This window comes from Oncorhynchus mykiss, chromosome 19 (assembly GCF_057628025.1).
Source record: "Oncorhynchus mykiss isolate SJ-2025 chromosome 19, ASM5762802v1, whole genome shotgun sequence".
NCBI classification, from domain to species: domain Eukaryota; kingdom Metazoa; phylum Chordata; class Actinopteri; order Salmoniformes; family Salmonidae; genus Oncorhynchus; species Oncorhynchus mykiss.
The window spans coordinates 1,365,001-1,378,410 of record NC_143040.1 but is presented as its reverse complement, the minus strand read 5'-3'; the positions used below and the strand labels follow the sequence as shown (position 1 = coordinate 1,378,410).

The window sequence follows — 13,410 nt, the reverse complement described above, 5'->3', positions numbered from 1 at the left end:
GAGGAATCCTAGGAGATAACATGGGGGGGGGGGGGTGTTGTTCCTCATCAGAGGAATCCTAGGAGATAACATGGGGGGGGGGGGTGTTGTTCCTCATCAGAGGAATCCTAGGAGATGGGGGGGGGGGGGGGTAGAGTGCATATGTCATACATTTTGGCAAAGCTTTCATGTACAGTACAAATGTTGTGTATGCGAGGGAGAGTGTGTGTGTGTGAGAGAGAGAGAATAGTGTGTGTGTGTGTGTGTGAGAGGGAGAATTTGTGTGTGTGTGCGTTGGGGGGGGGGGGTAACTCTTTGAAGGACTCATTCTGTTTTATTAAAGGAGAGGTTGACCTGTTATCACCGTTCTAGAGACGACATCCTGTTAATCTATTAAAGGAGAGGTTTCACCGTTCTAGAGACGACATCCTGTCAATCTATTAAAGGAGAGGTTTCAGAGACCTGTTATCACTGTTCTACATCCTGTCAATCTATTAAAGGAGAGGTTTCTGTCAATATATTAAAGGAGAGGTTTGAGACCTGTTATCACCGTTCTACATCCTGTCAATCTATTAAAGGAGAGGTTTCAGAGACCTGTTATCACCGTTCTACATCCTGTCAATCTATTAAAGGAGAGGTTTCTGTCAATATATTAAAGGAGAGGTTTCAGACCTGTTATCACCGTTCTACATCCTGTCAATCTATTAAAGGAGAGGTTTCAGAGACCTGTTATCACCGTTCTACATCCTGTCAATCTATTAAAGGAGAGGTTTCTGTCAATATATTAAAGGAGAGGTTTCAGACCTGTTATCACCGTTCTACATCCTGTCAATCTATTAAAGGAGAGGTTTCAGAGACCTGTTATCACCGTTCTACATCCTGTCAATCTATTAAAGGAGAGGTTTCAGAGACCTGTTAAACCGTTCTACATCCTGTCAATCTATTAAAGGAGAGGTTTCAGAGACCTGTTAAACCGTCCTACATCCTGTCAATCTATTAAAGGAGAGGTTTCAGACCTGTTATCACCGTTCTACATCCTGTCAATCTATTAAAGGAGAGGTTTCAGAGACCTGTTATCACCGTTCTACATCCTGTCAATCTATTAAAGGAGAGGTTTCAGAGACCTGTTATCACCGTTCTAGAGACTACATCCTGTCAATCTATTAAAGGAGAGGTTTCTGTCAATAAATTGATCCATTCATTCATTGATTAAAAGTCTGAAGAGATAAATATACGCTGACGTCACCAGAAAGATGCTGTTTTGAGAAGTCAGTTCCCCTTCTACAGTATTTACAGTTGAAGTCAGTTCCCCTTCTACAGTATTTACAGTTGAAGCCAGTTCCTCTTCTACAGTATTAACAGTTGAAGTCAGTTCCTCTTCTACAGTATTTACAGTTGAAGTCAGTTCCCCTTCTACAGTATTTACAGTTGAAGTCAGTTCCCCTTCTACAGTATTTACAGTTGAAGTCAGTTCCTCTTCTACAGTATTTACAGTTGAAGTCAGTTCCCCTTCTACAGTATTTACAGTTGAAGTCAGTTCCTCTTCTACAGTATTTACAGTTGAAGTCAGTTCCCCTTCTACAGTATTTACAGTTGAAGTCAGAAGTTTACATACACCTTAGCCAAATACATTTAAACTCCGTTTTTAAAAAAATAATTCCTGACATTTAATCCTTGTAAAAAATCCCTGTTTTATGTCAGTTAGGATCACCACTTTATTTGAAGAATGTGAAATGTCAGAATAATAGTATGATAATAGTAGAAAGAATGATTTATTTCAGCTTTTATTTCTTTCATCACATTCCCAGCACCCAACATATCACAGCACCCAATATACTGACCCTTCTAGAAGGTACAACATACCACAGGACCCACTATACTGACCATCCTGACCCTCCTAGAAGGTACAACATACCACAGCACCCACTATACTGACCATCCGCTATACTGACCCTCCTAGAAGGTACAACATACCACAGCACCCACTATACTGACCATCCTGACCCTCCTAGAAGGTACAACATACCACAGCACCCACTATACTGACCATCCACTATACTGACCCTCCTAGAAGGTACAACATACCACAGCACCCACTATACTGACCATCCACTATACTGACCATCCTGACCCTCCTAGAAGGTACAACATACCACAGCACCCACTATACTGACCACCCACTATACTGACCACCCTGACCCTCCTAGAAGGTACAACATGCCACAGCACCCACTATACTGACCCTCCTAGAAGGTACAACATACCACAGCACCCACTATACTGACCCTCCTAGAAGGTACAACATACCGCAGCACCCAATATACTGACCATCCTGACCCTCCTAGAAGGTACAACATACCACAGCACCCACTATACTGACCACCCACTATACTGACCCTCCTAGAAGGTACAACATACCACAGCACCCAATATCCTGACCCTGCTAGAAGGTACAACATACCACAGCACCCACTATACTGACCCTCCTAGAAGGTACAACAGACCACAAGGTTGTGGCAAGAACACAGCCAAGAAACACCCACATCAAACCACGCCCCCAGCCACACCCCCAAGACAACTGAACTTTGACTTCTGTCGTGGTCGCCAGCATTTCTTGGGGAGCGTGACCAAAAAACGGGTTTCCACTAGTTACCACAGCCACAAAGTAAGATTTGGATTTATCGTACAAATTCATGAAAACTTTGCTTTTTGGTCTTAATTTAAGGTTAGGCATAAGGTTAGTAGTGTGGTTAAGTTTAAAATATAACAGACAGACATTGCGTTCGAGAATTAACAAGAACCTAAAAGACAAAACAAAATAAAAACAGGAATTAATTATGACAGAATATAGAGAATGAGACAATGACACTTAATTCAGAAAATAATTCGTTATAATATTGGACCTTAGACGAGCGTTTCTTATTATTTAGCAATTTCAGAGACTCGATTAAAAAAACATAAAGTCTATAAAAAAAAACACAAAAAAGCAGAGAGGTTGACGTTACTTTTTCTCTCCATACGACAGGAAAAAAACCATGTGACGCAAGCGGAAGTGCAAGCCCCGTCCAGTCCATTGACCAATTAGAGTTCGTTTTAATCAACTGTCTCCGCCTCTCGTTTTTGTCCGTTTACACTGAACACGGAAGTGAACCTGGGAACTCACATTTCTTCTTTTTTTTAATCGAGATATTGTTTTATTATTAATGTGTAAGTACAACTCAACAGTCATAAAATTATAAGTTTTGGTGCTGAAAACAACCGGGGGAAAAAGGAACAATATGGAGAATGTTTTATCCTCGACTGGTGACAGTAAATTGGACCAAGCCATTAATCAGTGGCTGCAGTTTGACAAGGTAAGTTGTCAAGAGGGGGGGGGTATAAAAAATTATAGCTCGTTTACTTTAACAACAACTCAAACGTTTCTTAACTTCCTGTTTTTTTGGGGGCCCAAGTCACAAGTTCCCTAACTAACTTTAATTGTTATAGTACACAGCTAAAAAAATAATAATTCGGAGGGGACACAGTAGACCAAACGTTATCATGTCTACTAAAAACATGATGCACTCACTACTGTAGGTCTCTCTGGAAAACACCGTCTGCTAAACGACTCATATGTATTTCAACAATGTTTTGGGATTTCTCTTGTCAGCTAGCTAACTAAAAAGTTAACCATGGGTTTTCTAGCTATGTACATCACCCCCCTTTCCCAACTTAAGAGACATTGATTGACACAGTCAAGTTAGTTATTTATGAAACAATAGCCAGCTAACGTCAGTAGTTTGAATACAACGTAGGATATTTCTAGAGAGGACTAGCTAGGTGACCATGATGGGTGTTTACAACTTTCAAGAACAGGATGTATCGACTATTGTCAGCTACATTGTATTTAGCGACATGTTTTGCATAGATGGGGACTGACTCTTAATGACTCATTAGCCCTGTACTTGCCGACTCCCGTTTTATTTGGCTACATACAGTAGTATAGCTGGAGTTACTGGCCTCCAATTACGAGGAGCTACTGTAGCTTAGCTGGGCATTGTAATCAACGTCCATCCGCCAAGGGGCATTCATTCGTGTGTTTTAAAGGGAAACGGGACGCCACCAATCAGGCAGAAATGGGAGAAGTGCATGTGATTTATATTATCCTCTTAACATAACGTTACCTCTTAATAAGTCTAAAGGCATGTGGCTGGGGATGAGATGGGGTAGACAGTGGTGTGTTACATTACTATCATGCTTTTGCCTCACATGGCTTCAGTTCCCCTCTTCCCCTCCCTCACCCCTCTCCCCTCTTCCCCTCCCTCACCCCTCTTCCCCTCCCTCACCCCTCTCCCCTCTTTCCCTCCCTCATCCCTCTCCCCTCTTTCCCTCCCTCATCCCTCTCCCCTCTTCCTCTCCCCTCTTCCCCTCCCTCTCCCCTCTTCCCCTCCCTCACCCCTCTCCCCTCTTTCCCTCCCTCATCCCTCTCCCCTCTTTCCCTCCCTCATCCCTCTCCCCTCTTCCTCTCCCCTCTTCCCCTCCCTCTCCCCTCTTCCCCTCCCTCACCCCTCTCCCCTCTTCCCCTCCCTCACCCCTCTCCCCTCTTCCCCTCCCTCACCCCCTCTCCCCTCCCTCATCCCTCACCCCTCTTCCCCTCCCTCACCCCTCTTCCCCTCATCCCTCTTCCCCTCATCCCTCTTCCCCTCCCTCACCCCTCTTCCCCTCCCTCACCCCTCTTCCCCTCCCTCACCCCTCTTCCCCTCCCTCATCCCTCTCCCCTCTTCCCCTCCCTCACCCCTCTTCCCCTCATCCCTCTTCCCCTCCCTCACCCCTCTTCCCCTCCCTCACCCCTCTCCCCTCTTCCCCTCCCTCACCCCTCTCCCCTCTTCCCCTCCATCATCCCTCTTCCCCTCCCTCACCCCTCTCCCTTCTTCCCCTACCTCCCTCTTCAAAGAGGGGGCTATGGAGGATCTGCAAAGATGATTCTGTACACGTACACACACACACTCCAGGGATTGGACATTAATGTCTGAAAAGCACTCGCTCATTGGTGAAATCAGGAGTCTTATAAAAAAATGATTTGATTGCCTGTAAAATGTAAAATAGCGGTTTTCACCATCACACAGGGGAGGAATCAGAAACACCAGATTACTGGGATTTTATGCATTTTGGTTGTTATCAGTTAAAAATAAATCCCAATGGGCCAAACTCAACTGGTGTGACCCCGGGCAATAAGGCAACCCTTAACTGCCCTCTCCCTCAACTTTCAAAGAGGGGGCTCTAGAGGATCTGCAGAGATGATCATGTACCCCTCCTCTCCCCTCCTGTAGAACCCCCAGACAGTGGCGTTGGTGCAGGGCCTGGTGAAGGAGGGGGCGGTTGGGGAGCTGCGGAGGTGTTTTGGCTCTAGGATGGAGTTTGGGACGGCTGGCCTCAGAGCTGCCATGGGACCAGGGATCTCCTGCATGAACGACCTCACCATCATACAGACCACACAGGTATGACCTCACCATCATACAGACCACACAGGTATGACCTACGACCTCACCATCATACGGACCACAGGTATGACCTACGACCTCACCATCATACGGACCACAGGTATGACCTACGACCTCACCATCATACGGACCACACAGGTATGACCTACGACCTCACCATCATACAGACCACAGGTAAGACCTACGACCTCACCATCATACCGACCACACAGGTATGACCTACGACCTCACCATCATACAGACCACACAGGTATGACCTACGACCTCACCATCATACAGACCACACAGGTCGTAGCCACACCCAGCAGGGTCATTAGCTCATCCTGAATATGTGGTGTCAACACATCAGTGTTCTATTAAAATCTCTCTCTCCTCCTCTCTCTCTCTCTCTCCTCTCTCCTCTCTCTGTCTCTCTCTCCTCTCTCTGTCTCTCTCTCCTCTTTCTGTCTCTCTCTCCTCCTCTCCTCTCTCTCTCTCTCCTCTCTGTCTCTCTCTCTCCTCTCTGTCTCTCTCTCTTCCTCTCCTCTCCTCCTCTCCTCTCTCTCTCTCCCCAGGGGTTCTGTAAGTATCTGGAGCAATGTTTCGGGCAGTGTCTGAAGGAGAGGGGGGTGGTGGTAGGGTTTGATGCCCGTGCCCACCCTCCCAGTGGAGGCAGCAGTAGACGTTTTGCCAGCCTGGCGGCTGCTGTGTTCACCTGCCGGGGAGTCCCTGTCCACCTGTTCTGTGACATCACACCCACACCCTTCGTGGTACGTCTATGTTGGTTTGGCCCTGGTGCCCTGGGAAATTAGGCACCCCCCCCTTAAAAAAGCCAAGTATCATGCCAACCCCATGATACTCAGTTACCAAGGGTAACCAACTCCATGATACTCAGTAACCAAGGGTAACCAACCCCATGATACTCAGTAACCAACCCCATGATACCCAGTAACCAAGGGTAACCAACCCCATGATACTCAGTAACCAAGGGTAACCAACCCCATGATACTCAGTAACCAACTCCATGATACTCAGTAACCAAGGCTTAACCAACTCCATGATACTCAGTAACCAAGGCTTAACCAACTCCATGATACTCAGTAACCAAGGGTAACCAACCCCATGATACTCAGTAACCAAGGCTTAACCAACTCCATGATACTTAGTAACCAAGGGTAACCAACCCCATGATACTCAGTAACCAACTCCATGATACTCAGTAACCAAGGCTTAACCAACTCCATGATACTAAGTAACCAAGGGTAACCAACTCCATGATACTCAGTAACCAACTCCATGATACTCAGTAACCAAGGGTAACCAACCCCATGATACTCAGTAACCAACTCCATGATACTCAGTAACCAAGGGTAACCAACTCCACGATACTCAGTAACCAAGGGTAACCAACCCCATGATACTCAGTAACCAACTCCATGATACTCAGTAACCAAGAGTAACCAACCCCATGATACTCAGTAACCAACTCCATGATACTCAGTAACCAAGGGTAACCAACCCCATGATACTCAGTAACCAACTCCATGAAACTCAGTAACCAAGGCTTAACCAACTCCATGATACTCAGTAACCAAGGGTAACCAACCCCATGATACTCAGTAACCAAGGGTAACCAACCCCATGATACTCAGTAACCAACTCCATGATACTCAGTAACCAAGGCTTAACCAACTCCATGATACTCAGTAACCAAGGGTAACCAACTCCATGATACTCAGTAACCAACTCCATGATACTCAGTAACCAAGGGTAACCAACCCCATGATACTCAGTAACCAACTCCATGATACTCAGTAACCAAGGGTAACCAACTCCACGATACTCAGTAACCAAGGGTAACCAACCCCATGATACTCAGTAACCAACTCCATGATACTCAGTAACCAAGAGTAACCAACCCCATGATACTCAGTAACCAACTCCATGATACTCAGTAACCAAGGGTAACCAACCCCATGATACTCAGTAACCAACTCCATGAAACTCAGTAACCAAGGCTTAACCAACTCCATGATACTCAGTAACCAAGGGTAACCAACCCCATGATACTCAGTAACCAACTCCATGATACTCAATAACCAAGGCTTAACCAACTCCATGATACTCAGTAACCAAGGCTTAACCAACTCCATGATACTCAGTAACCAAGGGTAACCAACCCCATGATACTCAGTAACCAAGGCTTAACCAACTCCATGATACTCAGTAACCAAGGGTAACCAACCCCATGATACTCAGTAACCAACTCCATGATACTCAGTAACCAAGGCTTAACCAACTCCATGATACTCAGTAACCAAGGCTTAACCAACTCTATGATACTCAGTAACCAAGGCTTAACCAACTCCATGATACTCAGTAACCAAGGGTAACCAACCCCATGATACTCAGTAACCAAGGCTTAACCAACTCCATGACACTCAGTAACCAAGGGTAACCAACCCCATGATACTCAGTAACCAACTCCATGATACTCAGTAACCAAGGCTTAACCAACTCCATGATACTCAGTAACCAAGGCTTAACCAACTCCATTATACTCAGTAACCAAGGGTAACCAACTCCATGATACTCAGTAACCATCCCCATGATACTCAGTAACCAAGGGTAACCAACTCCATGATACTCGGGAACCAACCCCATGATACTCAGTAACCAAGGGTAACCAACTCCATGATACTCAGTAACCAACCCCATGATACTCAGTAACCAAGGGTAACCAACTCCATGATATTCAGTAACCAACTCCATGATACTCAGTAACCAAGGGTAACCAACCCCATGATACTCAGTAACCAAGGGTAACCAACTCCATGATATTCAGTAACCAAGGGTAACCAACTCCATGATATTCAGTAACCAAGGGTAACCAACCCCATGATACTCAGTAACCAAGGGTAACCAACTCCATGATATTCAGTAACCAAGGGTAACCAACCCCATGATACTCAGTAACCAAGGGTAACCAACTCCATGATATTCAGTAACCAAGGGTTACCGCAGTGTAGGGGCCTCGACTTTCCACGCTTTTACCAGGCGGAGTCTTAAGTTGACCTTTCACCTGTCTCTGGAGAGTTTATTTTTTAATTTTTTTGCTGTTTGCAGGGTACAATAAACAGACAAACACACACACACACACACACACACTCAAACCTACTGATCCCTATGGCCCTGGGATCAAGCCAATCTGGGATCTCTTCCAAAACAATCTGTGAGCCAATCGGAGCGGGCCATTCCTCGGTCATACACACGTATGACACACACGACAGGCTAGTGGGCTGTTCCTAGATCATACACACGTCACATGGACACACGACAGGCTAGTGGGCTGTTCTTAGATCATACACACGTCACATGGACACACGACAGGCTAGTGGGCTGTTCCTTCACAGGCAGGTGTTTCCCAGTGACGCCTATTGGCTGGGTTCATAGTCCTCTCCTATATTAATAAACTGGAATCATACCGTGCGTGCGTGTGTGTGTGTCTTCCCTCTCTCCAGCCCTTCGCTGTGTCTCATCTGGGTCTGTGTGCTGGCGTCATGGTGACCGCCTCCCACAACCCCAAACAGGACAACGGCTACAAGGTAACATTCATTTTCTTATTGATAATGTTATTGATTGATTAGGTCCCTGTCTCAGGTGTATTGGTCTGTTTCTGTTGAGCAGTTTCTAGGTGTATTAGAGCAGTGTAAAGTAGTCTCTCTCTCTCTCCCCCCTCCCTGTCTCTTCTCTCTCTCTCTCTCTCCCCCCTCCCTGTCTCTTCTCTCTCTCTCTCTCTCCCCCTCTCTCTCTCCCCCTCTCTCTCTCCCCCTCTCTCTCTCTTTCTCTTTCTCTCTTCTCTCTCTCTCTCCTCTCTCTCTGTCTCTCTCTCTCTCCCCCCCTCTCTCTCTCTCTCTTTCTCTCTCTCTCTCTCTCTCTTCTCTCTCTCTCTCTGTCTCTCTCTCTCTCTCTCTCTCCTTCTCTCTCTCTCCTCTCTCTTTCTCCTTCTCTCTCTCCCCCCACCCCGTCTCTCCCCCCTCCCTCTCTCAGGTGTATTGGGAGAACGGTGCCCAGATCGTGCCGCCCCATGATAAGGGCATCTCTGTAGCCATCGAGGCTAACCTGGAGCCCTGGCCTGAGTCCTGGGACATTACCTCTCTCTCTCACAGCCCTCTGCTGAAGGACCCGTTCCAAGACATTCACACAGAGTACTACAGGACCATCCAACAGCACTGTCACCACAGGTAACACACACACACACACCTCAGGTAACACACACACACCTCAGGTAACACACACACACCACAGGTAACACACACACAGAGTACTACAGGACCATCCAACAGCACTGTCACCACAGGTAACACACACACACACACATCAGGTAACACACACACACCACAGGTAACAAACACACAGAGTACTACAGGACCATCCAACAGCACTGTCACCACAGGTAACACACACACACCTCAGGTAACACACACACACCACAGGTAACACACACACACACACACCTCAGGTAACACACACACACCTCAGGTAACACACACACGTCTAACCCCCGTCTCCCCCTCACCCCCGTCTCCCCTCTAACCCCTCTCTCCCCTCTAACCCCTCTAACCTCCGTCTCCCCTCTAACCTCCGTCTCCCCTCTAACCCCCGTCTCCCCTCTAACCCCTCTAACCCCCGTCTCCCCTCTAACCCCCGTCTCCCCTCTAACCCCTCTAACCCCCGTCTCCCCTCTAACCCCTCTAACCCCCGTCTCCCCTCTAACCCCTCTAACCCCCGTCTCCCCTCTATCTCCCGTCTCCCCTCTATCTCCCGTCTCCCCTCTATCCCCCGTCTCCCCTCTATCCCCCGCCTCCCCTCTAACCCCTCTAACCCCCGTCTCCCCTCTAACCCCCGTCTCCCCTCTAACCCCTCTAACCCCCGTCTCCCCTCTAACCCCCGTCTCCCCCCTAACCCCCGTCTCCCCTCTATCTCCCGTCTCCCCTCTATCTCCCGTCTCCCCTCTATCCCCCGTCTCCCCTCTATCCCCCGTCTCCCCTCTATCCCCCGTCTCCCCTCTATCCCCCGTCTCCCCTCTAACCCCCGTCTCCCCCCTAACCCTTCTAACCCCCGTCTCCCCCCTAACCCCCGTCTCCCCTCTAACCCCCGTCTCCCCCCTAACCCCCGTCTCCCCTCTAACCCCCGTCTCCCCTCTAACCCCCGTCTCCCCTCTAACCCCCGTCTCCCCTCTAACCCCCGTCTCCCCCCTAACCCCCGTCTCCCCCCTAACCCCCGTCTCCCCCCTAACCCCCGTCTCCCCCCTAACCCCCGTCTCCCCCCTAACCCCTAACACCCCCTCTAACACCCCCTCTAACCCCCGTCTCCCCCTCTAACAACCCCTCTAACCCCCGTCTCCCCTCCTTTCAGGGACATCAACAAGAGTTCAGAGGTGAAGATCGTGCACACCTCCGTGCACGGAGTCGGACACGCCTTCGTCCAATCAGCTTTCAAGGCCTTTGACCTCCGACCCCCGTACGCCGTAGAGGAGCAGAAAGACCCTGACCCTGAGTTCCCCACCGTCAAATACCCCAACCCTGAGGAGGGGAAGGGGGTCCTGGTCAGTCATATCAACCCTGAGGAGGGGAGGGGGGGTCCTGGTCAGTCATATCAACCCTGAGGAGGGGAGGGGGGTCCTGGTCAGTCATATCAACCCTGAGGATGGGAGGGGGGTCCTGGTCAGTCATATCAACCCTGAGGAGGGGAGGGGGGGTCCTGGTCAGTCATATCAACCCTGAGGAGGGGAAGGGGGTCCTGGTCACTCATATCAACCCTGAGGAGGGGAGGGGGGGTCCTGGTCAGTCATATCAACCCTGAGGAGGGGAGGGGGGTCCTGGTCAGTCATATCAACCCTGAGGATGGGAGGGGGGTCCTGGTCAGTCATATCAACCCTGAGGAGGGGAGGAGGGGTCCTGGTCAGTCATATCAACCCTGAGGAGGGGAGGGGGGTCCTGGTCAGTCATATCAACCCTGAGGAGGGGAGGGGGGTCCTGGTCAGTCATATCAACCCTGAGGAGGGGGGGGGGGGGGGTCCTGGTCAGTCATATCAACCCTGAGGAGGGGAGGGGGGGTCCTGGTCAGTCATATCAACCCTGAGGAGGGGAGGGGGGTCCTGGTCAGTCATATCAACCCTGAGGAGGGGAGGGGGGTCCTGGTCAGTCATATCAACCCTGAGGAGGGGGGGGGGGGGGGTCCTGGTCAGTCATATCAACCCTGAGGAGGGGAGGGGGGTCCTGGTCAGTCATATCAACCCTGAGGAGGGGGGGGGGGGGGGGGGGGTCCTGGTCGGTCATATCAACCCTGAGGAGGGGAGGGGGGTCCTGGTCAGTCATATCAACCCTGAGGAGGGGGGGGGGGGTCTTGGTCAGTCATATCAACCCTGAGGAGGGGAGGGGGGTCCTGGTCAGTCATATCAACCCTGAGTAGGTGAGGGGGGTCCTGGTCAGTCATATCAACCCTGAGGAGGGGAGGGGGGTCCTGGTCAGTCATATCAACCCTGAGGAGGGGAGGGGGGTCCTGGTCAGTCATATCAACCCTGAGTAGGTGAGGGGGGTCCTGGTCAGTCATATCAACCCTGAGGAGGGGAGGGGGGTCCTGGTCAGTCATATCAACCCTGAGTAGGTGAGGGGGGTCCTGGTCAGTCATATCAACCCTGAGGAGGGGAGGGGGGTCCTGGTCAGTCATATCAACCCTGAGGAGGGGAGGGGGGTCCTGGTCAGTCATATCAACCCTGAGTAGGTGAGGGGGGTCCTGGTCAGTCATATCAACCCTGAGGAGGGGAGGGGGGTCCTGGTCAGTCATATCAACCCTGAGTAGGTGAGGGGGGTCCTGGTCAGTCATATCAACCCTGAGGAGGGGAGGGGGGTCCTGGTCAGTCATATCAACCCTGAGGAGGGGAGGGGGGTCCTGGTCAGTCATATCAACCCTGAGTAGGTGAGGGGGGTCCTGGTCAGTCATATCAACCCTGAGTAGGTGAGAGGGTCCTATATAATATAGAACTAGTCTCTAGACAACACAGTGTTATAATGGGACAGGACCACCCCTCTCTACCGTCTTTCCTGAGGAGGGGAGGGGACAGGACCACCCCTCTCTACCGTGTAACTAGTCTCTAGACAACACAGTGTTATAATGGGACAGGACCCCCCCTCTCTACCGTCTACCCTGAGGAGGGGAGGGGACAGGACCACCCCTCTCTACCGTGTAATATAGAACTAGTCTCTAGACAACACAGTGTCATCATGGGACATGACCACCCCTCTCTACCGTCTACCCTGAGGAGGGGAGGGGACAGGACCACCCCTCTCTACCGTGTAATATAGAACTAGTCTCTAGACAACACAGTGTCATCATGGGACATGACCACCCCTCTCTACCGTCTTTCCTGAGGAGGGGAGGGGACAGGACCACCCCTCTCTACCGTCTAATATAGAACTAGTCTCTAGACAACACAGTGTCATCATGGGACATGACCACCCCTCTCTACCGTCTACCCTGAGGAGGGGAGGGGACAGGACCACCCCTCTCTACCGTGTAATATAGAACTAGTCTCTAGACAACACAGTGTCATCATGGGACATGACCACCCCTCTCTACCGTCTACCCTGAGGAGGGGAGGGGACAGGACCACCCCTCTCTACCGTGTACCCTGGTTTTCAGTCTCATCCCTCTAGTTAGGGCAGAGAAGGTGTTTAAATCACATTGTTGTTCTCCTGTTTGTCTCTCTGAAGCCCGATGTGTTTCCATTCACTATAATCCTACTACAGACGAGACATCTAGTCTGTATCTCTGCTTTCCCACTATGATACCACTAGAAGGGGTGTGTGTGTGTGTGTGTGTGTGTTTTAACGGTGTGTGTGTCCGTCCTACAGACCCTGTCGTTTGCCCTGGCGGAGAGGGAGGGAGCTACTGTAGTTCTGGCCAACGA

General features: G+C 49.7%; 1 protein-coding gene and 2 long non-coding RNA genes across 6 annotated transcripts in view; all 3 read left to right on the top strand.

Moving 5' to 3' along the window:
- The first annotated feature begins 215 nt into the window (after positions 1-215).
- Positions 216-525, top strand: LOC149974626 (uncharacterized). Its single transcript, XR_016488716.1, has 2 exons — positions 216-327; positions 384-525. It is a non-coding gene; the product is annotated as an uncharacterized LOC149974626 (long non-coding RNA).
- A 122-nt stretch (positions 526-647) lies between these two features.
- LOC149974625 (uncharacterized) lies at positions 648-899 on the top strand. Its single transcript, XR_016488717.1, has 2 exons — positions 648-774; positions 827-899. It is a non-coding gene; the product is annotated as an uncharacterized LOC149974625 (long non-coding RNA).
- Positions 900-2,488: 1,589 nt separating this feature from the next.
- Positions 2,489-13,410, top strand: part of LOC110518262 (phosphopentomutase) — a 22,535-nt gene continuing 11,613 nt past the window's right edge. For 3 of the 4 annotated variants that reach the window (XM_090209807.1, XM_090209808.1, XM_090209810.1), the window contains exons 1-7: positions 2,489-3,332; positions 5,289-5,456; positions 6,014-6,208; positions 8,960-9,043; positions 9,489-9,682; positions 10,857-11,046; positions 13,355-13,410. The exon at positions 13,355-13,410 is cut by the window's right edge and continues 42 nt beyond it. In XM_090209807.1, the coding sequence (XP_090065933.1) occupies positions 3,258-3,332; positions 5,289-5,456; positions 6,014-6,208; positions 8,960-9,043; positions 9,489-9,682; positions 10,857-11,046; positions 13,355-13,410 (962 nt within the window). In that variant the 5' untranslated portion in view covers positions 2,489-3,257. Of the gene's footprint in view, positions 3,333-5,288; positions 5,457-5,634; positions 5,748-6,013; positions 6,209-8,959; positions 9,044-9,488; positions 9,683-10,856; positions 11,047-13,354 lie in introns of those variants that run through there. The other variant, XM_090209809.1, reaches the window with a different exon arrangement.